General features: G+C 36.9%; 1 protein-coding gene across 4 annotated transcripts in view; it reads right to left on the bottom strand.

Moving 5' to 3' along the window:
- Positions 1 to 20,757, bottom strand: part of LOC110102830 (protein FORGETTER 1) — a 72,617-nt gene that overhangs the window by 917 nt on the left and 50,943 nt on the right. For 2 of the 4 annotated variants that reach the window (XM_020831313.2, XM_028697351.1), the window contains 11 exons: positions 13,345 to 13,440; positions 13,133 to 13,220; positions 12,927 to 13,047; positions 12,325 to 12,436; positions 12,128 to 12,251; positions 11,973 to 12,050; positions 11,762 to 11,880; positions 5,214 to 5,267; positions 5,018 to 5,120; positions 2,401 to 2,529; positions 820 to 931 (listed from right to left, as the gene is read on the bottom strand). In XM_020831313.2, coding sequence (XP_020686972.1) covers positions 820 to 931; positions 2,401 to 2,529; positions 5,018 to 5,120; positions 5,214 to 5,267; positions 11,762 to 11,880; positions 11,973 to 12,050; positions 12,128 to 12,251; positions 12,325 to 12,436; positions 12,927 to 13,047; positions 13,133 to 13,220; positions 13,345 to 13,440 — 1,136 coding nt within the window. Of the gene's footprint in view, positions 1 to 819; positions 932 to 2,399; positions 2,530 to 2,848; positions 3,022 to 5,017; positions 5,121 to 5,213; positions 5,268 to 11,761; positions 11,881 to 11,972; positions 12,051 to 12,127; positions 12,252 to 12,324; positions 12,437 to 12,926; positions 13,048 to 13,132; positions 13,221 to 13,344; positions 13,441 to 20,757 lie in introns of those variants that run through there. The other 2 variants (XR_003701646.1, XR_003701647.1) reach the window with 2 other exon arrangements.

The raw sequence follows: 20,757 nt of genomic DNA, 5'->3' as shown, positions 1-20,757 counted from the left end.
ATGTTGGGATGAGTGCAATATAAAGTTATAATTGATTACATATATATTTCACTTGTCTCAAACCAATTAAATAGTCGAATATTCTCAATCAAATACTTTATATAGTTTAAGAGCACCAAAATCATACATTACATAACAAAACAACTGAAAATTATCATTTCTATTAAATGCAAAAGCAGCCCCAGCTGATATCCAATAAACTAATAGTGAAAATCGATTGCACAATCCTTCTTTCTCTCCTGATGGTTCAGGATTGTAAAGTTGGGATCTTCTCTTCTCTCCCTTTTTTCCTCATTTAGAAATTACCCTCTTACAATTATGCCAAGACTAATCTATACCAACCTGGTTAACATTACCAAAAGTTGTAGAGAATATGCCCAGAAACATCTAAAATGTGGCAATTATGTTAAAACTAGAGAATATGGGGATAACTTAACAGGTAGATATTTGGAGGTGTATCTACAAGTATCTCCATAATGTGTTGTCGGTGGGTTGGATAGATCAGGTAAACAAAGAACCTAAAATTCTTCTAAATGCTTCCAAGAACTTGAAACTAGACTCCAACGATTTTTTGTTTTTTTAAAGTGAACCCAACAAAGCCCATAATGCGAAATAACTGTTAGTTGATTAGCTTTTTTAGCTTCACTTCAATTAATTTGGTTTCTATATCAACAAATAAAAAAGCTAAAAGATAGCATTCTTCTATAAAACTCGCTTTGCCGATAAAATAATTCAATTATTTTCCTAACGGACTACTAACATTCAGTCGGTAGAAGATGAAAATATTTTTTAATTATTTTTTACGTTTTATTTACAAACCTTGAAGCACGGATTCGACAGCTGCAATTGGAATTAGAAGCCCCACAATGCGTTGATTATCATCTGTCGTCTCTAAACGAACAACACGAATACGTTTATGGCTTTGACGAGCCTGCAAAGATCAATAATTGTTAGAAGAATGAATTTATATCCGATCCTCTAATAAGTAAAAAACAATATTATATGGAGGACACGCAAATAAAAAGAAAGAAGCATACATAATAGCTTTAAAAGAAAACAGTAATCCTGTCTCAACACTAGAAGCATAATATTTTCAGTAAAGCAAATGCCTAACGAGGCCATGGTGCAAAATTCCATTATAGTCGTATATTCCAAACATTTAGGGGCTCTTTGAGATCACTTTTTTTTTTAATTTAAATTTTTATTTTTAAAAAACATGTTTGACTAGTATTTTTAATAGTCACATAGATGGGGATATTATTAGTAGAATTCAAGTTGGATGGTTGAAGTAGAGGAATGCACCGGAATTGTTGTGTGATAGAAAAGTCCCACTCAAACAAAGGAAAATTCTATGAGATGGTGGTGAGACCTGCAATGTTTTATGGTGTAGAATGTTGGCTATTAAAAGAGAAGCATAATATTAAGTTAACTGTTGCAGAGATGAGAATGCTTAGGTGGATAAGTGGCTTTACTCTTAAAGACATGATACAAAACAAGCATATATGTGAAAAGGTTGGAGTAGCTCCAGTAGAAGATAAGATTAGAGATAGCCGACTTAGATGATTTGGTCATAGAAAACGGAGGCCTTCTGATGACCCGGTTTAAGAGAGTAGATGTATTAGATTTGACTTATATTAAGAAAGGTAGAGGTAGATCTAAAAAGATTTGGTTAAAAAATATTGGAAATGATTTTTTTTTAATTAGATTTAAATGAGAATTTGACACAATGGAGGAAAAGAATTCATACAGTCGACCCCACGTAGTGGGATAAATATTTGATGTTGTTATTGTTTATTTTGTTTTTGAAAACAAATCTTTTTTTTAAAATACTCAAAATAACTTATAGGTGCCTCCAAACTTTTTCCTCTAAAATAAAAATCACCCTTGCCACTGCCAACCTCATAGCTGCCTGCTATCACCACCCTAAGTAATATTTAATAATAATAAAAATAACACTTATTGAATATCAAACATATTTTTAATCCATATTAAATTATAAATAAAACAAAATAAAAATAAAATAAAAACAAAAAGTGATACCAAACTACATCTTAGATCTGATGAAAAACTAATGCACGATCCATATTCAAAATTATATAGGGGTTAAACATACATAGCTTAACAACACAAATATAGAGATTCCAAACATTAAAAAATAACTTTTGAAAAACATGCAAGTTTTATCCCGCTGAAATGCAGCCTATTAAGATTTAAGAGCTGCTTGTGGGTTGAAATGACAATAAAATAATTTTTGATAGAATAATTCAGAATTCTGATAACTTCATTGTTATCATCATTATCACCCTCATCCATACATGCATCATTAGTCTGAAAATGAATGAAATAAGTGTACTACTGAAAATGAATGAAACAAAGAATGAAGTAGGTATGGAGTCATACTTGCTTAGATAGTGCTTTTTCTATGGTGCCCCAAACTGGAAGAATGAGCCCACCTAAAATATTGATTTCTTGTAGCCTTCTTCCAACAGTACAGTAGCTTCCAAGCTTGCATTTGGGGCCATGCATGCACTGAAATATAAACAGATCAATATTAATAAAAAAAATAAAAAATAAAGCAGTGTAACACTCCATGATAATAGATTCATCTATGATAAATCACTACATGCTGGAAATAAACAGCTTTAAGGGAGATGTTTGTCATTTCTTTTTAGTATTTAAAGTTAAAAAATTTAAAATAATTGATTAATATGCCATAAACCATCAACATATTAACTTAATTCATAATAAATTAAATAATAAAATAGAAAAAAGAAAATAAAATCTATTTAATAAATAAATAAAATATTTCAAAAATATTGATTTATTTTGTGAAAAATAAAAATCTTACCTACTTGGCTCAGGAATGCACGCACACTCAACCGTTCACAGACTTGTTCTCCCTTGCTCTCAGTTGCTTGCAACCCTTCCTGCTCACAGCTCTCCTCGCTCGCGCTCGCACAAGCAACCGATCACATAGCCTACTCTTAGTTCTCTCTCTCTGACTTGACTCTAAATCCTAACCTAAAAAAGAAAATAACTCAATAACTGTTATAAACTATAATCATAATATCATATTACAATTTATTTTCTTTAATTTTTATTATATTATAATTTGAGGTGTCCGCCTCAAACATCTCGAGGCATAAGGCCTAAAGGCATATGTCTAAATTAAAAAAAGGTGTAAATCTCCCGAAGATCATTAAGGCATAAGGCTCGAGGAAGTCTTTGAGCGCCTTATGGTGAGGTGTGCTTTGAATGCCCTATAATTACAAGGCAAAGATTGATCAAAGATTAATCTAATAAACTCTTGTGAGTATAAAAGTGGCAATTTTAAACCTAGGTCAAAAAAGGAAGGCTGTAAGAAGAGAGAATTTGGATCTAGATCAATAATAAAGGCTGTAGGAAAAATCAACAATGAAGGCTGATAATTCAAATCAAAAGAAGAAATCAAATCAACAAAACCTCAGGGTGGGGGGGGGGGGGGGGGGGGGGGGGGGGGGGGGGGGGGGGGGGGGGGGGGGGGGACGGGAAGCGAAAGAGAAACTGGGAATAAGCATTCAACTTGGGGTCAATGGACGGAGATTCATTTCCATATTTAGATTTGAACATACTCTGATGCCTTGAGAGAGAAACTGGGAGTAAACATTCAACTTAGGGTCAATGAATGGATATTTATTTCTATATCTAGATTTGAACATGCTCTGATGCCTTAAAAGAAAAAAAAAATCATTATATCTTTTATTTTCTGGTAACAATACTTCCAAGTATTTATACAATGACGAGACAACAAAGCGAAAGATACATTCCTTCTATTACGCCTAATCAAATGAGGATATTTCATATTTGTAGCCACCAAGAAAGAAAAGAGAATATATTTATACCTTCTGATATAGCTTGGTCAAGAAAGAAAACATAAGTTTGGATGTATCCAGATTTCAGATTTCCTGCATGTGAAGATTTCAGATTTTTCCATATAAAGATTTCTAATTTCCACATGACTAGGTCAAGAACTCACTGCTTACATGCATTTGTTTCAAGGATTGTGAGCAATTGCTATTTTACTGTTGGTGGGCCTACATCATTCCAAATCATACCATTTGTTTTAAATCACAACAAATACAATTCATTTTTGCACTTCTCTGAACAAAGCCAGGCAAATCTTAGCTAAAGATTTAGGTTAAGTTTTTGATGTGTTTTGAAAGTAAAAACAGATAACAAATAAAAAACTGGAGGAATTTAAAAATAGCGGCTGATTTTTGATTAAAACTTCAACAATAATGAATGATACAATTGATCAATTCAAGAGATAGATCGGCTCTCCCACAAAACCTAGACGCCGCTAGAAAACTCACCAAGATAAAAGCTACAACAAAAATAAATTGGATAACCAAAATAAAACAACTTAATTACCCTTAAATAAACCATCATATTTCCTTACCAAATCTGAATTCAAATCAGCCAACTTTCCCTAAATAAATCTGTCATAATTCCCTCGCAAAACTAAATTCAAATCAGCCCTCTTTTCTTAAATAAACCTTTCCTAATTCCATCCCCAATCTAAATTCAAATCACTTTCTTTTCCCTAAATAATTTCCTCCTAATTTTAATTAAAAATTTCTAAACAACTCCCCCTTGATTCCTCCTACTTACATAGTGAATATTAACTCCCCTAGGCCCCACAAGGTGGGCCCCTTGACGTATTAGTTTCATGCAAACTTGTTCGCTTCATATTATTTTTCAAAAAGTTGGCTCAATTATATGCTAACAACTACTCACATCATACCAATGCATTTGCATTAGTATCGAAATTTCTTTTGTCAAGGAATTTAGTGAATTTGAGTAAAAAATATTTCTACAATGCGCATATGCATCTTGGTAGAATAGTTGCCATCACATTTGAGATTTGAATAGGAACTCAATCAAGCAATGGAAAGCATAGCATATGAAAAACTGCAGGAAAGTATGATTTTAGAACTTCATACGGGTGAAGCAAGTTAAAAATCTACAAGCCACTTGCCTGTTCAGCTGAGACCTCATACTCTTCCACCCAACCTTTATTGGCCTTTTCAATTGAAGAAACCTTTCTATACTTGCTTTTCAACTCAGCTAATGGCATTTCCCTAGTGGAAATAGTGCAAACATAATTAATTTCACCTCCATTGAATATTAAATTGACCAGTAAATTTAGACTTAACACCAACTTGAATTAGTACCTTAATACTTCGCCAACAGCAGGTCTGAAGATTTTGTACATCCCTGCCAAGGTACTGCAGAAGCAAAATAGATTAGAACAATGCATAAAAAAATCCTGCAAGGTTATCGGCATGTAACATCTTGTTAGGCTGCATATCGTTTTGGTGTCTCTAAATTTGACTTTGTAGACAAACAAAATAGATCAAATAAGATCTCTCGTCTAATGAATAAAACAAGTGACAAGCAGGACCACTGTTGTCCCTATGTCACATATTAAACGTTAGAGACCTTTTTAGGGTTAATGTGTTGTTTTTTTATTAGTACTACTATCAGATGCTTTCTTTTTTCATATGGTGGGTAACTGGGAGTGAAGGGGACAGAATTACCCCAACCGAGCCAAAGAACTAGAAAAAAACAGAGTTCCAAGGTGCAGCATTTTCAAAATTAAAATCATAGCCATACATAAACAAACTTGAAACAAATAGAATCTCTCTATAAACTTCATTTTGTCTCATCATAAAGCTTCTAATGTCTCATTTCTGACGTGACCATCCAATCACTTCTTTTAGAATCCAAACATATAAAAAAAATTTTATTGTATTTGAACATATCTATTTGATAACATTTTAGTAGGTTTTATTTAATTTATTTCATGAAATTATTTTAGGGTCCCTTTATACTATATAATAAATAAGGCCCTAAGGTTAAACATGGGATGAAGGAATCACTTTGAGATTACTTCTAAGGCTGTGATCCACCACCTCAATTTTCTCAACCATCTCTTTTCTCTCATACCACTGTCTCACCTCCATATTGTAAAACTCAGAATTTGAATAGGTATGAGTCACTTTCTGCTCTATTTAAAAATACTCTAAAATACTAACTTTTACGTAATTCCGCAAATTTCATGTCAATATGATCTACTCATCGAATGGAGCAACTAGACCCATAAAATTATGTCGAATTGTGAAGGATTGGAAATTAGCGAATTAAATTTGATTTGCATTTTTTTCTAAGTTAGCTAAATACACTGTTTATTTACGAAAATTATTGCAGTTAAGTCCATGTATCAAGGCGTTCATTGGAGGATGGCTTGGGAAATTATGTAAATAGCACTTGTTTAGTGCTTTAATCTATTCTTTGCCAACCGAATCTTCCCTCTCCTTCATTGGGAGCTTTCTAGTGTGCTGGATTGGGGGCTAGGTCGCTAGGTGGAGTTCGGGTAGGAAATGGGATCAGATTTTGGAACTGGCTGTGAGAGAAAAGTGTATCGGGTGTTGATCGGGTGACGTAGGTGAGTGCAGAAGCTGGTTGGCGCCATGTTTGGGGCTGGCTAGTTAGATGAAGGAGAGATTAGAGTGATAAGAGAAAGAGAAGAGGCCACAGGAGAGGTTGTGTTGACTGCTTAACTGGTTGATTGGAGTAGAGGTGAAGATAGTGGAGTAAGGCTGCTTGTAAGAAATTTATTTATAAACCATTTTAATATATTTTTCATTTACCATTGGTTGGTTTGTATTCAGGATATTTGTAGTGTGGGGAAAATCTTGAGAAAAAAACTCAAGTTGTGAATGTGAAGGGAAAAATGGAAGACGTGTTTGTTGGGAATTGATTTAATTTCCATATACGCATAGGCGGAGTAGAGGTGTCTAATTGAGTGAGTCAACACGTCAAGGAGGCAATATATGCAATTGCGTTAAATACAGTAGACAAGTTAAATTTTTTTGTATGAAATGGCGGCCTTCCGATGACCCGGTTAGGAAAGTAGAGATATTAGATTTGACTTATGTTAAGAAAGATAGATGTAGACCTAAAAAGATTTGATTAGAAAATATTATAAATGAAATTTCTTTATTAGAATTAAACGAGAATTTGACTTTTAACAGGACACAATGGAGAAAAAGGATTCATGAAGCCGACCCCACGTAGTGGGACAAAGGTTTGATATTGTTGTTGTTGTTTTGAATGTACATGCACATCTATTTAAGTAGTAGCCTACAATGAACAGACACGGACATGACACGACATGGACATGACAAATGTGTTGGACATGAAATTATAATTTTTACATCCTAAAATAATGTATATAAATTGACTAAGTAGAATATTAAAAATAATTGAGAAATAAAAAATAATTCTATTATGATTTGTACTTGAAATGATTAATATTAGGAAGACGAGTGTCTGGCGTTGTTATCGTGTTTAAAGAATGATGTAGACAAGAAAGATAGGGGACCCTATATCTCTTGAACACAATAGACACACTAGAAGAAAACTGACACAATGAGTAGAACTTAAAACAAATTTTATTAAATAAACGCTAACGACCCAAAACTAGACAAACACAACAAAAGATGCTAGGAGATTTTAAAGAAATAAAAAAAAAAACGCTATCCTTAGACAACCGACAGAGCGGGTTCCTCACATGCATCGAATTTGTAGGTTAAATAAGTAAAGTGTATAGAACTAGCAAACCGATGGTCTACCACTGCAAGACTGTCCCAAATGCTTCCAAATCAAAAAAGATACGACACCCTAAAGTTGCTTCACTGTTGAGAAAAATGATACAGATGGAGTGGCACTTGCAGAGAGACGAAGAGATTAGAAGCCCGAGAAGAAAGGGTGGAAAGAGCCCGCAGGATTTCCGGAGGGGATGAGAAAAGAAGGTTGGAAAGAGCCCGCAGGATTTCTGAATAAACCCGCAGGTTAATAGCAAATATGCTCACAAATATCAACTGTCTTTTCTTCACAACATCTTCTCATATATATAGGCAAAAGAGAGGAATGCCAAGAGTCACATGACTTTAATTTCCATTAGAACCGAAGCATAATAGGCATAGAAAACTTCCCCCAAAGATCACGGATAAACACCCAAACCAAGAACCAAGGAGGCAATCAGCAGGCCGAGAATTCAAAGCAGCAAAGCCACAGTTTTCGGAAAACAGCCAGCATTAATTCTGAAGGAATAGTTATAGGAATCATAGGTAACTCACGGCACCAAGGAGCCAGCAAGCAGGCCGAATTCAAAGCAGCAAAGTCACGGGAAAATACATCCCTGTTCGGAAATCTGAGACCGGATGGACTCCCAAAGCATTCAGTTATAAATTCAAATGCTTTGAATTCAGCCTCCATTTTAAAAGCAGGCCACGGTTCTCCAAAACAATGCATTGAATTCAGCCAAATTAAGAGCAGGCCACAGATTCCCAAGAGACAAGAAGAAAAGGGGAAGGGGAAGGGACAAGGCCACTCCAAAAGTAAACTCTTCTTAATGAGGTACCTTTTTGAGAATTAAAGAGCTACTAAACTTCAGCTCAAGCAACTTAGAGAACAAGCTCAAAACCGAATGCTCCAAAACAGCCAACCCGTGAACCACCAGCAGCCAGGGACCAATCGAGCCAGCAAACCAAAGGTCTACCAAGCCATATGCACTACCTACCATGATCATTGGATAGCTTAAAAAAAAAAGAAAATAAAATACATTATTGTTCAAATAAAATAAAAAGTACAGAAATTCTTGATAGCATCAAAGAATCAAGAGAGGAGACAACAATGCGGTCAAGAGTCGAGCATTAAGCATTAATGTCGAGACAACGTCGGTCGTCTATATTGAGATGATGCTGGACAATGATGAGATGTCGAAACGACGCTGGAGCGTAATTGTGGGGGAAGAAATTGCTAGCATCAAACTTTGATTTTTAGGTTAATTCAAAATACTAATGTTGTGATGGAATTAGATGTTGATGTTGTGATGATATTGGGTGTTGTTTTGAAAGCCTAGCTACGATCTACTAGAGAAATAAAAAAGGTGTGTTGGAAGAATGGGGTTTTGAGCGTGGACAATTGATTTGAGACTGTTGAGAGAAAATAAGTTTTTTTTTTTAATAAATAAAATTTTGAAATATAAGAAATTATATTTAAAAATTTTATAAAATATTTTGAAATTGGAGAGTTAATGAGAGGGGAGAGAAGTGAAAATCTGAAAGTGATTTCAGATTTTAGAGTTAAGGAGTCTTGGATTTGAATTGCACCCAAAAGAGGAAGGGAGAGGGCTAGGGGTCGGCGACATGGAAGGAGGTTGGGGATTTAATTCCTAAAGGAGAGGCATGGTTTTGTGAAGTAATTAAAGGAGGTGGGACCTAGAGGATTTTTGGCCAAGGAAAGAGAAAAACCTCAGGTTTTCGAAATCTTTCCAAAGAGATGGCTTGGCTTTTAGGAAAGATTTAGATGTAGGCAGGGGGGGTCAAATCAAATCCTAAATTTTGGTTTTGACTGCCCTTGGGTTTGCTAGCTCATTAATATTTTGAGCTAAAATTTAGCTCATTATGAGCTGTTTTTTTAGTTCATTTATTGAAGTAAAAAGGTAGCTCATTATGGTGAAACTTAGCCCTTTCTCTTCCCTATATTTCCTCTCGGTTTCCTCTGTGTCTTCTCGGTTTCCTGTGTTGGCTGGTTCCCGTACCTTGGCCCTTTGGTTCCCATGGATGGCTGTTTGGTTCCCATGGCTGGTTCCCGTGCCTTGGCCCTTTGGTTCCCGTGGCTGGCTTCTTGGTTCCCGTGGTTGGCTACTTGGTTTCCGTGGCTTCTCTTCTTTGTTTCCTGTACCGTATGGGGGCTGCTGTTTCGTGGCTGTTTGGGGGAAAATTCCATGGTATTTTCTCTATTTTCTGTGCAATTTTCCTGCAGCAGATTTGCTATCTTTTGGCTTTCCGTTTGCTGTCTTTTAGCCTTCTATTTGGTGTCTTTTGGTCTTCCATATTCCCTAATTTGGGTGGCTGTTTGGCTTCCCTTTTCTTTTATAAATAGGAGATTTTGAGGCTTAAAAAAAGAGTTTATGATGAGATTTTTGAAGCCAAAAACCTGAGGGTTTTTTCTTCCTTCTTTGGAAAAGCTTGCGAGCTTGTTCCAATCCTTCTCCTTCTTCTAGGAAAGCTTGCGAGCTTGTCCTTTCTTCGTCTAGTCTTCTAACCTTTTTCTTCTCTCCACTAGTGCCATTCCATATGTATCATTCTTCTCAAGGCAAAGCTTCTTTAGGTGTTTGTTTTATTTCTTAAGTTTGTAAGTCCTTTTCTAAGTGTCTTGTAAGATGTTTGTGTTTGTAAGTGTCGAAGTTTATAAGTGTCTTGTAAGAGTCTTTATAATATAAAAGGTGTCTTTTTAGTATTTTGTATCTTTTTGTAGTATTTTGTGTATCGTCAGTTATCTTCTAATTTATAAGAAGAGTATTTCTTTTGTTAGCAAAAATTTGGGGCCCTCTCCCAAATTTTTGCTTGCATCAGATTTCCTATTCCTATCACATAGAGGGGGTCGGAGACAATTAGAGGGGAAATAGGGCTTGTGACAATTGTTTTAATGCTTGCTAGATTAGGATATGTAAATTAGGAAAGGAGATCTTAAATCCTAATCAATTATAATTGATTTGATTGAGGTGTAGAGACTTTCCTAAAATAGATGTTGTATATTAGGAAATATTTTGAATTTCAAATCACTTGGATTTGAAATTAAATATAATCCTAAATATATTTAATCCATATTAGGAAATAAATAAAAGAGGGGGAAATCAAAAAGGGGAAAAAGGGGGAAGGTGGCCGGCGGCTAGCGGCCTAAGGTCGACGGCCAAGAGGGGGGGTCGGGTAAAGGTGGCCGGCGGCTATGGGGAGAATTTGTGGAGTTTGATGTGGGGAAGAAGTTAGGAAATTTGGTGGAGTTGGATGTGACGAAGACTAATAAAGGAAGGTGGTGAGGGAAGACGGAAATACTAAGAGGAAACCACGAACTAGGCCGTCTCCAAGGTTGGTGGGTGATACGATCTCCCTCTCCTAGGGATCTCTCCAAGTTCTCCTCAAAAGCTCTCAAGTACTCTCAGACACAAGCGTAGAAAATCTTCATAATCATTCATTCATTAACCTCATACGATGAGAGAAGGGGCTATAAATAGCCAAGTACAAGGACTCAAGAAAATAAAAGATGATCTTGCCCTTTGGACTTACAAACGACAATCCCTCACTAAAAGGGTACAACTGGAAACATAGTAAAAACAAATACATGACACAATAAAATAGAAAAATACATGAATAGAAAAATAACATAAATACACATAAATATAAGGACTCCTCGCCGAAGATCGACGGCCATGTTTCTGATAGACCTTCCATGAGCTGATGTCCCCATCTGTGTGTGTGTGTGAGAGTGAGTGAGAGAGAGAGAGAGAGAGAGAGAGAGAGAGAAGGATGGAGAACTCGAAGAAGATGGGTGTAGGAGATTGCAGATAATGCGAGAGCTAGGGTAAGTAGGCTTGTAGGGTTCACACATTCGAAACGAGGAGAGCAAACACGAATGCGGGAAGCAGGGCAAGCGATAGAGGTTTTATTTGCAGGAATAATCTTTTAAGGATCATATGTGAGAACAGCATAATTGTGGTAAGTAAGAAGGGCATGCTGGATTGCATGGCATGCTTGAGCTTTTTTTTTTTTCCAGGTTAACAATGAAGCATTCACTTAACAACAAGCATCAAGAACAAAAAAAATATATCTACCGGATAATGAGAAAGAATGGTCGTTAAGGAATTGTATACCCTTCCAAAGCTAACATGTAATGCCTTCTACCAATCCATTCCCTTCTAGACTCGTAGAATCCATCATTTGTAGAAACATGCCCATCCTTTTGCCTCTCATCAAATACATCCTTGGCAAACTGTAAAGATGGCTCCACTTTGAAAAGGGTATTTATTTGTAAATATCAAATAAAAGAATGTCAAATTTAAATAGTCAAAAGGACATAAATACCTCCCAGGTTATCCCACGGTCAACTGTGAATGTAAATAGTACAGTTGAAGCACCGGAAAGATTATCAACATGAACTGTCTGCAAAAGATGTAGTTAACATATTGCTGTGGAAATAAATCCAATACATTAACAAGCCATTCTATAATGACTGCCACCTTGGGTGATCCTTGTTGTTCAATAATATTAGCTTTGATATCAACTATTCCAGAGTCAAATTGTCCCTCCCTTCGAGCATTGTGAACAAGAAGTTCAAGAATATTGATGAAAAGCTCGAAAAGCCTGAAAAGTAAAAATCCTATAGAATAAGTAGAAGAAAAGTTAACCAATCAACAGTACATTTTCTTAATCTGACCTATTCTGAATATCAGGGGGTAAGCCCAAAAGCCTATTTAGAAAACGTCCAACATCATGCATATCTGAATCCACTATACGGCCAGAGAGTTTATTTCCATCTTTCCCATTACCTGTATCAAATATTGAACTAAGAAATCAACTAATATAATGGCATGCTGGATGAAGCAATATCCAGATATTGTTTGGCAGAAACAGATCCACCTAAAATGCTTGCCACCAAAATAATTTGAGGTTTTTTTCCTTTACCACCCCTCTTGCAACACATCAGTTTTTCTATCCAAGATGTATACAAATGAGCTTAAAGCTTGACAATTTATTGGAACACATAAATAGGCCTTCATGTAAATGCATCCATTTCTAAAGCATCTTAGATGACTTAACACCCCCTCTAGCTGAAATATGTCAAGTAATACTAAAGAAAATATATTTTTCTGATGTTGTATGATTACCCGCCAAAAACTGCCCATTATAGAGGATAATAAGTACTAAGGCTGGGTCTGTAAACAGATATGCAAAACCGGCTAAAGATTCATTAGCTAAGGCAAAGATTATATCCTTAGTATTAGTCATTCCAGGGAATTATAGAATTATATCACTTACATAAAATAGTATCCCTAACGATTCCAACAGATACAAGAGCAGCTTTGGCTTTGATAATAAACTCTTGAATGCTTGATAGATTGTCAGATGAACAACCAGGAGGTACAACGGCAAGGATATCCTGGAAATAAATTACAAGTTAACTTGCCATAAACACTGATTCTTGTTCAATGCGCACATTAAATACTATAGATAAAATGAAGAACCTGTTCCATTATCCCTCTGTACATTGTCCAAAGGGCTTTCTTTCCGTAGTAACTATCATAATTGTAAGCACTCAAAGAAGGCCCTGCTCTGCATTTTTCGCCAAAGTAAATGGAAATGATGCTACACATATTAAGTCTCATTGTCATGAAAATTTAAGTGAGATCGGAAAAGTACCAAGTTGAAGAAAATTTTGAATATACACCACACCCACCTTCGATCTCCTTGTGTTAGAGCTCCAAGCGACTCTAGTCTCTTTGCAACAATTGATGCAAACCTTCGTTCACCTCCAAGGTTTGTGAATAGAAGTCTGAACTACATAGAAACCAAAGCATTGCATAAGAATTTCATAATAACAAGGAAAACACATCCGAAATAGCCCACATTGCACATTTTACCAAGTTCAAATTCTTGGTCCACCCATGCGGGTCATTTCATCTGACACTATTTACCAAAATCTTTTGGCAAACCTCACTAGGTTTACACTAACAAACTATCCACATGATACTAATCAAGCACATTTTCAAACTCATTTATGCAATCTATTAAGGCATTAGGATTGCGTCAGTCATCAAATGTTGTAGCATTACCCTGGACTTAGTGGCCTCAGTGTCCTTGTGATAACAACTAACTTGTTGTTCCCAAATATCTTTAGTCCGTTGTAAAATAATATGCTGGAGATTATCAAAAGCATCACTGAAATTTCATTGCCGATATCGTTCAGTATGATATCTAGGATTTTTATCCTCTACATGTTGGCACAAATGAAGATCATTGGATCTTATCCTAAGATCATGTATGTCACTCTACGATCATTGTGTTGGTATGAAAACAAAAAAAAAATCTTTTGATAAGGACTTGAAGATCAAAATAGCACACGACAAAAAAAAAAAACAACTTCCTCCAAATAGATCCATAAATAACACAAAGAGAGCTGTTTTTACTAATTTTCAAGCAAAGACAAGATACAAGTTGATTCATTATTTGAGATGTGAATCTCTCTCCTACAATTCTTAGCAACTACTAGGAACCCCAAACACCTCACAAAAACTCCTGCAGAATTCAAAACATAACATAAAACATAACCCTCCATAATCTCCACCCTTAAACAGCCCAAATCCCCTAATGAATGCTACTTACATCTTTCCCAAAGAGTTCCTCCCCCAAAGCCTCTTCTTCGATAGGTGATAAAGGAGGTTATGGGCCCCACTTGTGGGGTTGGGCTACTGCCCGCATGGACAGCTTTGTTATTGCCAGCCGCATCAATACTCCCCTCCAAAAAAAGTCACCTAGTCCTCAAGGTGGGAAAAGAGAAACTGCTTCTGGATGGTACTGTAGGTCTCCCATGTCTCCTTATACTCTGATATATCCTTCCACTTGATCAACACCTCCCTGATAACATTGTCACCTTAGCGCACCCATTTCACCTCCATTAGTTCTAATATTACCTCCATATCCTCCGACAGTATGGCAAGTAGTGCAGGCGAGGGTGTGTGATTTCCAATGGCTCGTCTCAGTTGCGATATATGAAATACGAGATGGATGATTGAGGCCGGTGGAAACCGTAGGCGATATGCTACTGCGCTAATGTGCTTCACTACCTCATAGGCCCGAAGTAGGGAGGGAGAGCTCATTCCTTCGTTGAGCCAAAGTCCTATGTTTGTACGGTCAGATCTTTAGATAAACCCTATCCACAACCTCAAACTGCACGTCTCTCTTATTTCCATCCACCTACTTCTACATGATTTGTTGTGCTCTCCATAGATGATCATTCAATTCTACCAAAATTTGATCTCTTTCTCCTAATCACTGCTCCACTGATAGCACTCATGCCCATAATGTATCAGATGAGGTGGATCCCTTCCATATAGAATTTTATATGGCGTTGTTTGGTTTGTTGTATGATATGAAGTGTTATACCAATATTCCGATCAAGCTTAACCATTTGGCCCATATTTTTTGTGTATCTAATATAAAGCAATGAAGATAAGTCTCCACACTGTGATTCACCACCTCCGTCTGACCATCTATCTGGGAGACATAAGCTATACTCTGCTTCAAGATAGTCTTTTGCATTTTGAATAACTCCCTTCAAAAGTGGCTTAGAAAAACCTTGTCTCAATCAGACACAATGACCTTGGGTATGCCCTGCAAACGAACAACCTCTCTAATAAATACGGTTGCCACTGACACTGTGGTGTATGGGTGGTGCAAGGGGATAAAATAAGCATATTTTCTCAATCTGTACACTACCACTAGAATCACAATGAGCCCAGCTAATCTAGGTAGTCCCTCAATGAAATCTATAATCACCTCTTCCCACACATTCTCAGATAATACTAAAGGTTATAGAAGACCACCTAAAGATATAGCTAGGTATTTGTGTCTCTGACACACATCACAACTGGTCACCAACTCCTTTACATCCTTTTAAATGTCCAAGTATAACTCCGTTGTCAGTCTATGATTTGTCTTCTGAACTCCTGAATGTCCGCCAATAGTTGTGCCATAAAACTCCTGCAATAAGTGAAGAATGTGTGGAAATGTTCTCGAAAGCACAAATCGTCCCTGATATAGCAGCTTCTGACTCATCAATGAGTAACCAGGATGGCTATCCTAGTCCTGTAGTAAGTCTCCTATAATCTTACTCAGCTCCACATCCTGTTCGCTCTCATGCTTCAAGGCCTCCCAATCCACCACCATGGGAATAGATAGAACCATAACCCGAGGGTTTTACCATGTCTGGAGAGCATCTGTAGCTTTATTTTCTGTCCGAACTTGTACTGGATTTCAAAGTCATAACCCAATAACTTGGAAAGCCACCGCTGATGCTCCTATGTCAACATCCTCCGCTCTAACAAGAACTTCAAACTTCTCTGGTGAGTCATGACTATAAAGTGTCGCACCAACAGGTAAGGTTGCCACTTTAATATTGTCAACATTATCGTCATTAGCTCCCTCTCATACACTGATTTCAGCCTGGACCTAGCAGTCAATACCTGGTTGAAATAAGTTATGGATCTCTGACTTTGCATGAGAATTGCTCCCAACCCATAGTCTAATGCATCAGTCTCCACTAAAATAACTAGTTGAAATCTAGTAGCACTAACACAAGGACACTTTTCATTGCTTTCTTCAGCTACTTAAACGTCAAGGTGACTACCTCCCCCCTTTTGAAATTATCCTTCTTCAATTGATCTATCAACGGCCATGTTATAGAACTGTATCCCCTCAAAAACTTCCTGTAGTACCTAGTGAGTCCCAAGAACCCCCTCAACTCCTTTAAGGTTTTGGGTAAGGGCCACTCCACCCTCTATCTAAGAAAGATCTACAGCTACTCCTGATTTGAACACCACATGCCTCAAATACTCCACCCTCTACTGTGCAAATAAAAACTTCTTTAAATTGACATAAGCTGATGTTCCTTCAATGCCACTAACACAACCCTCAAGGGCTCCACATACTCTGCCTCAGATCGGCTATACACCAAAATGTCATTGAAGAAAATCAATACAAAATTATGGATGTAGCGTTGGAATACCTTATTCATAAGAGACTGGAAGGTAGCTGGCATGGTTTAAAATTGCACAATATGAGGCTCGCCTTGAGGCCCGCCTTTGTGCAATTCTAGTGAAAAACGCCTTGAGGCTTACGCATCGTATTTTTTTTATGAGGCTTGCGCATCAACTTGGTTGAGGCCCGCCTTGAAGTGCGACTCGCCTCACTGGCATGCATATGTATATATGTATGTATGTATGTATATATATATGTATGTATGTATGTATGTATATATATATATATATATATATATATATATATATATATATATATTAAAAATTATATAAATCCTAAAGTAAAGCCCCAAAAAAATCACACTTCATATACCCTTAAGTCGCAACAAATTCCTCTCAACTGCCTCAACCTCCAGCCCGTCGCCTTCACCATAGCTACCAACGTCATCGCCGCCATCAAGGATCACTTGAAAGCCGCACACATCCACCACCTCTAAAAATTTTGGAGTATTAATCTCATCCTTATGTTGATGAAAAATATTTTTGAAAGAGGAAGATGCATGAAATAAATGAAGAAGAAGCATATTGAGAGACATTGGACTCCATAGGATGAGACAGGGGAGAGATCAATTTGTTATAATAACGACTCAAATAAAGATCCCCTTACTGATGAAAATACATATGATTTTCTATTTGTTGCCAACATTTCAGCCTTTTTAAAAAATTAAATGTAGATGATATGGAACTGAGAAAGAAAGAATTTGAAGTTAATCTTAATGTTATATGATACTTTTATGCAGTTTCTATATTTAATAATTTTTTGCTCATATAAAATTTGTATTTCTATTATATTTCATGCAATTAATCACTAGCCACTTTGTCTATCACTAGCTACTTTATGTCTTGTGCATTTTTTGTTTTATATGTATGTCATTGTGTTATTTAATAGTTCAATTAAAAGATAATGTCATTTTTAATGTATTATTTGATTATTACATAAAAATTTATTTTTAACATTATTTGCACTTAACGCAATTTTTTATTTTGAGGCTCACGCCTCAAAGCGCCATGAGGCTTAAGCCTCGCCTCACAAACAAAAAACTCCTCAATACCTAATTGCGCAATTTTAAATATTGGTAGCTGGTAATGGCATTCATGAGTCCTAAAAGTAGTTTTTTGGATGTTAGCATGTCATGTTTTGATGTGATGATATCCCGATTTTAGATAAATCTTGGAGAACATCACCGTTCCATACAACTCATCAATGATCAATATATGAAACTTATCCAACACCGTTTCCTTATTCAGAGCTCGGTAATCTACACAAAATCTCTAAATACCATCCTTCTTATTCACCAACAACACAGGACTGGAGAAGGAACTAACACTGGGACGAATGATCTGAGCCTCCAACATCTCCTTGATCAGTCTTCAATTTTACGCTTCTGAACCTGTGGACATTGATAGAGTTGACACTGATAGGGGATACCCCCTCCAGGATGATGGGATGTTCATGCTCCCTTGGGGGAGATGGCCCATGAGGCAGCTGGAACACCTTACTGAATTATTGGAGTGGCTAGACTATCTTTGGAACCTCCTCATTCTCTATGTTTCCCCATCCCTCGAGGCTCTTGAGCTCCACCAAAAAATCCAATCCATGCTCCCTGGATTGTCCTCACCATGGTCTTAAGAGAAACCCTGATTTTGGATAGATTAAGATCCCCCTGATCCTCACCTTCCTCCCTCTCACCATGAATTCTATAGTCAATGCTTTCCAGTCCACCTTAGTTTCTCCCAATGTCTGCACCCACTTCTTACCCAAAATTATATATGTGCTCCATAACTCCATGGAAAAAAATACTCCTCTACTTGGATCTCCTACAATGTCACCATCAACCCTAGGCAGATAACTCTACTCTTCTCCATCTTCCATGTTCTCATCATCACCCCAAAATAGCCCGTGTCAACTAGCTTAAGTCCCAATCAGTCCACCACCTGGTTGGAGATAAAGTTGTGGGTACTTTCCACCAAAACTACCACTGATTCTTCTCTTATCTATCCCCTCACCTTTATGATGTGATTTGAGGTAAACCCACCACTGAGTTTAGGGAGACTACCACATCCAAGTGTAAATGCTCCTCCTCAATCACCTTCGCCCTAGTGTCTCCTCCTCATCACATACTGTACTACATCAAACAGTCCTTGGCGGTGGCTCGGTGTAAACTTCTCATCACAACGGAAACATAATCCCCTAACCCGCTTCTCTTGAACCTCTGTCTCAATCAGACGCTTGAAATTTCTCCCTGGTTGTGCTCCCATTCCTACATACTTCCTACCCATCCCGCTACTCGGAATAGGCTCCAAGTGGGGTGTTTCCCCCTCTTAAAATTTCCACCTCCCTTCTTCCCTCAGTATGTCATATTCCTGATTTCTTCTTGCTCCTGTCGGAACCATTTTAGTATGAAGCTCCATCACATGTTTCCTCATTTCCTCCATGTTCTTAAACCTTCCTTCTATCGTTGAAATACATCCATTCATTCCACATTCGCTCGTAGTTGCCCTATTTCCCCCTCCAACCTTTCTTCCAATGCCTCAACTCTTTTTCTGGCCATTGGCACCCGGATCAAGGACCCCTCGGAGAAAAACAGCAACTTTGATGTTGTTCTGGTCTCCAAATAGCAGAATCAACGTATTATAAAGAAGATCGCAATATAAATCAGCAACAAAAACCCGGAGTGCGGTCTAGGAATGTGCTTTGATATCACTTTGATACGTCTTTTTACCAAAAACAGCAAAATACTCTAAATGATTTCACACAAAAAACAGATTTTTATTGATAAAGAAAACAAATACAAACCAAGTAAGATACAATGATCCTCTTTCGAGAGGAGGACCGTCTCTCCCAAGCCCTAGACGCCGTTAGGATGTAAAACCTGAAAAATATCGATCATCGGCATCACACGCATTTCGATGCGTAACTAATAAATTAGGAGAAATTTCAAAGTTGACGGAATTCGACGCGATAAATTTTATAAGATTCTACGTGAAATTTCATTCGAAACGGTATAAAGAATATATACCTAATTTCGCACGATTTTAAAATTAAAAATCGTCGAAGTTTGTTTAAGTAAACTTTAACCCTTTTTTGCACATTCTACCCTTCATGAAGCTTTAAGGAAATGTTAAGTAGAAGGGGCTCATGCGTAATTCTCCCTCACACCTCCTTAAATCCTTGAGAGACCGAAATATTTTGGTCCCTTGTGTTTTTGCTTCGATTGGTCGAACGAAAGGGAGAGGGAGGCGGAGAGAGGAGCGGCAGGTTCAAGGCTATGGAGGCTCCGGCGGCGGTTCATGAAGGAGATCGAAGGGAGAACATTTGAAAAGTAGTAAGGTGAGTTTCTAAGAGCATTTTCATGGTTTCCCTAAGAGTTCCTTCAAGAAAGAAAACTAGGGTTTAATAGAATCTTCAAATCTATTTAGGAAATTGATAGGAAAGATTTAGGAGATGACTTTAAGCATGAAAATAAGATGTTTCCCTAAAAATTTTGGATTTCAAAAATTAGGAGTTTCTTCCGATTTTTATTTTCATTCAAAATGTTTTTGGAAGAATGATTCCTAATAGCATTATAGAGCCTCTATAGGAAGTTAATTTAATTTTTATGAGCAATTTCAAGTTTTAAAATTAGGATTCTTTTCTAATCATGAAAACCCATAAGTATTATGGTTCTAATTGGACTTAGGAAGGGTTTTAAAGGTGAAATTTAGGGTTTGATGCAATCAAAAATTTGGGAGAGGGACCCAAATTTTTTATCACAAAAACACTACCTTACTAAGATAATAAAAATTCAAATAACTTATAAAAACTAGACTAATTAGACAAATAAACTAAAACACCATTTTCATATTATAAAAGGACTTACAAACAAAAACTCTTACAAACGACGCTTACAAATGACACCTAAAGTTGCTTTCCAAGAGGTGAGGTGGCACTTTGAGGTGGCACTTGCGGATAGAAGAAAGAGATTAGGAGACGAGACGAAGGTTGGAAAGAGCCCGCATGATTTCCATAGGAGGAGGGGAAGAAGATTGGAAAGAGCCCGCAGGATTTCCAAAAC

This window comes from Dendrobium catenatum, unplaced genomic scaffold (assembly GCF_001605985.2).
Source record: "Dendrobium catenatum unplaced genomic scaffold, ASM160598v2 fragScaff_scaffold_920, whole genome shotgun sequence".
Lineage (NCBI taxonomy): Eukaryota > Viridiplantae > Streptophyta > Magnoliopsida > Asparagales > Orchidaceae > Dendrobium > Dendrobium catenatum.
Note: the sequence above shows the minus strand (reverse complement) of the source record. Positions and strands in the feature narration are given on the sequence as shown.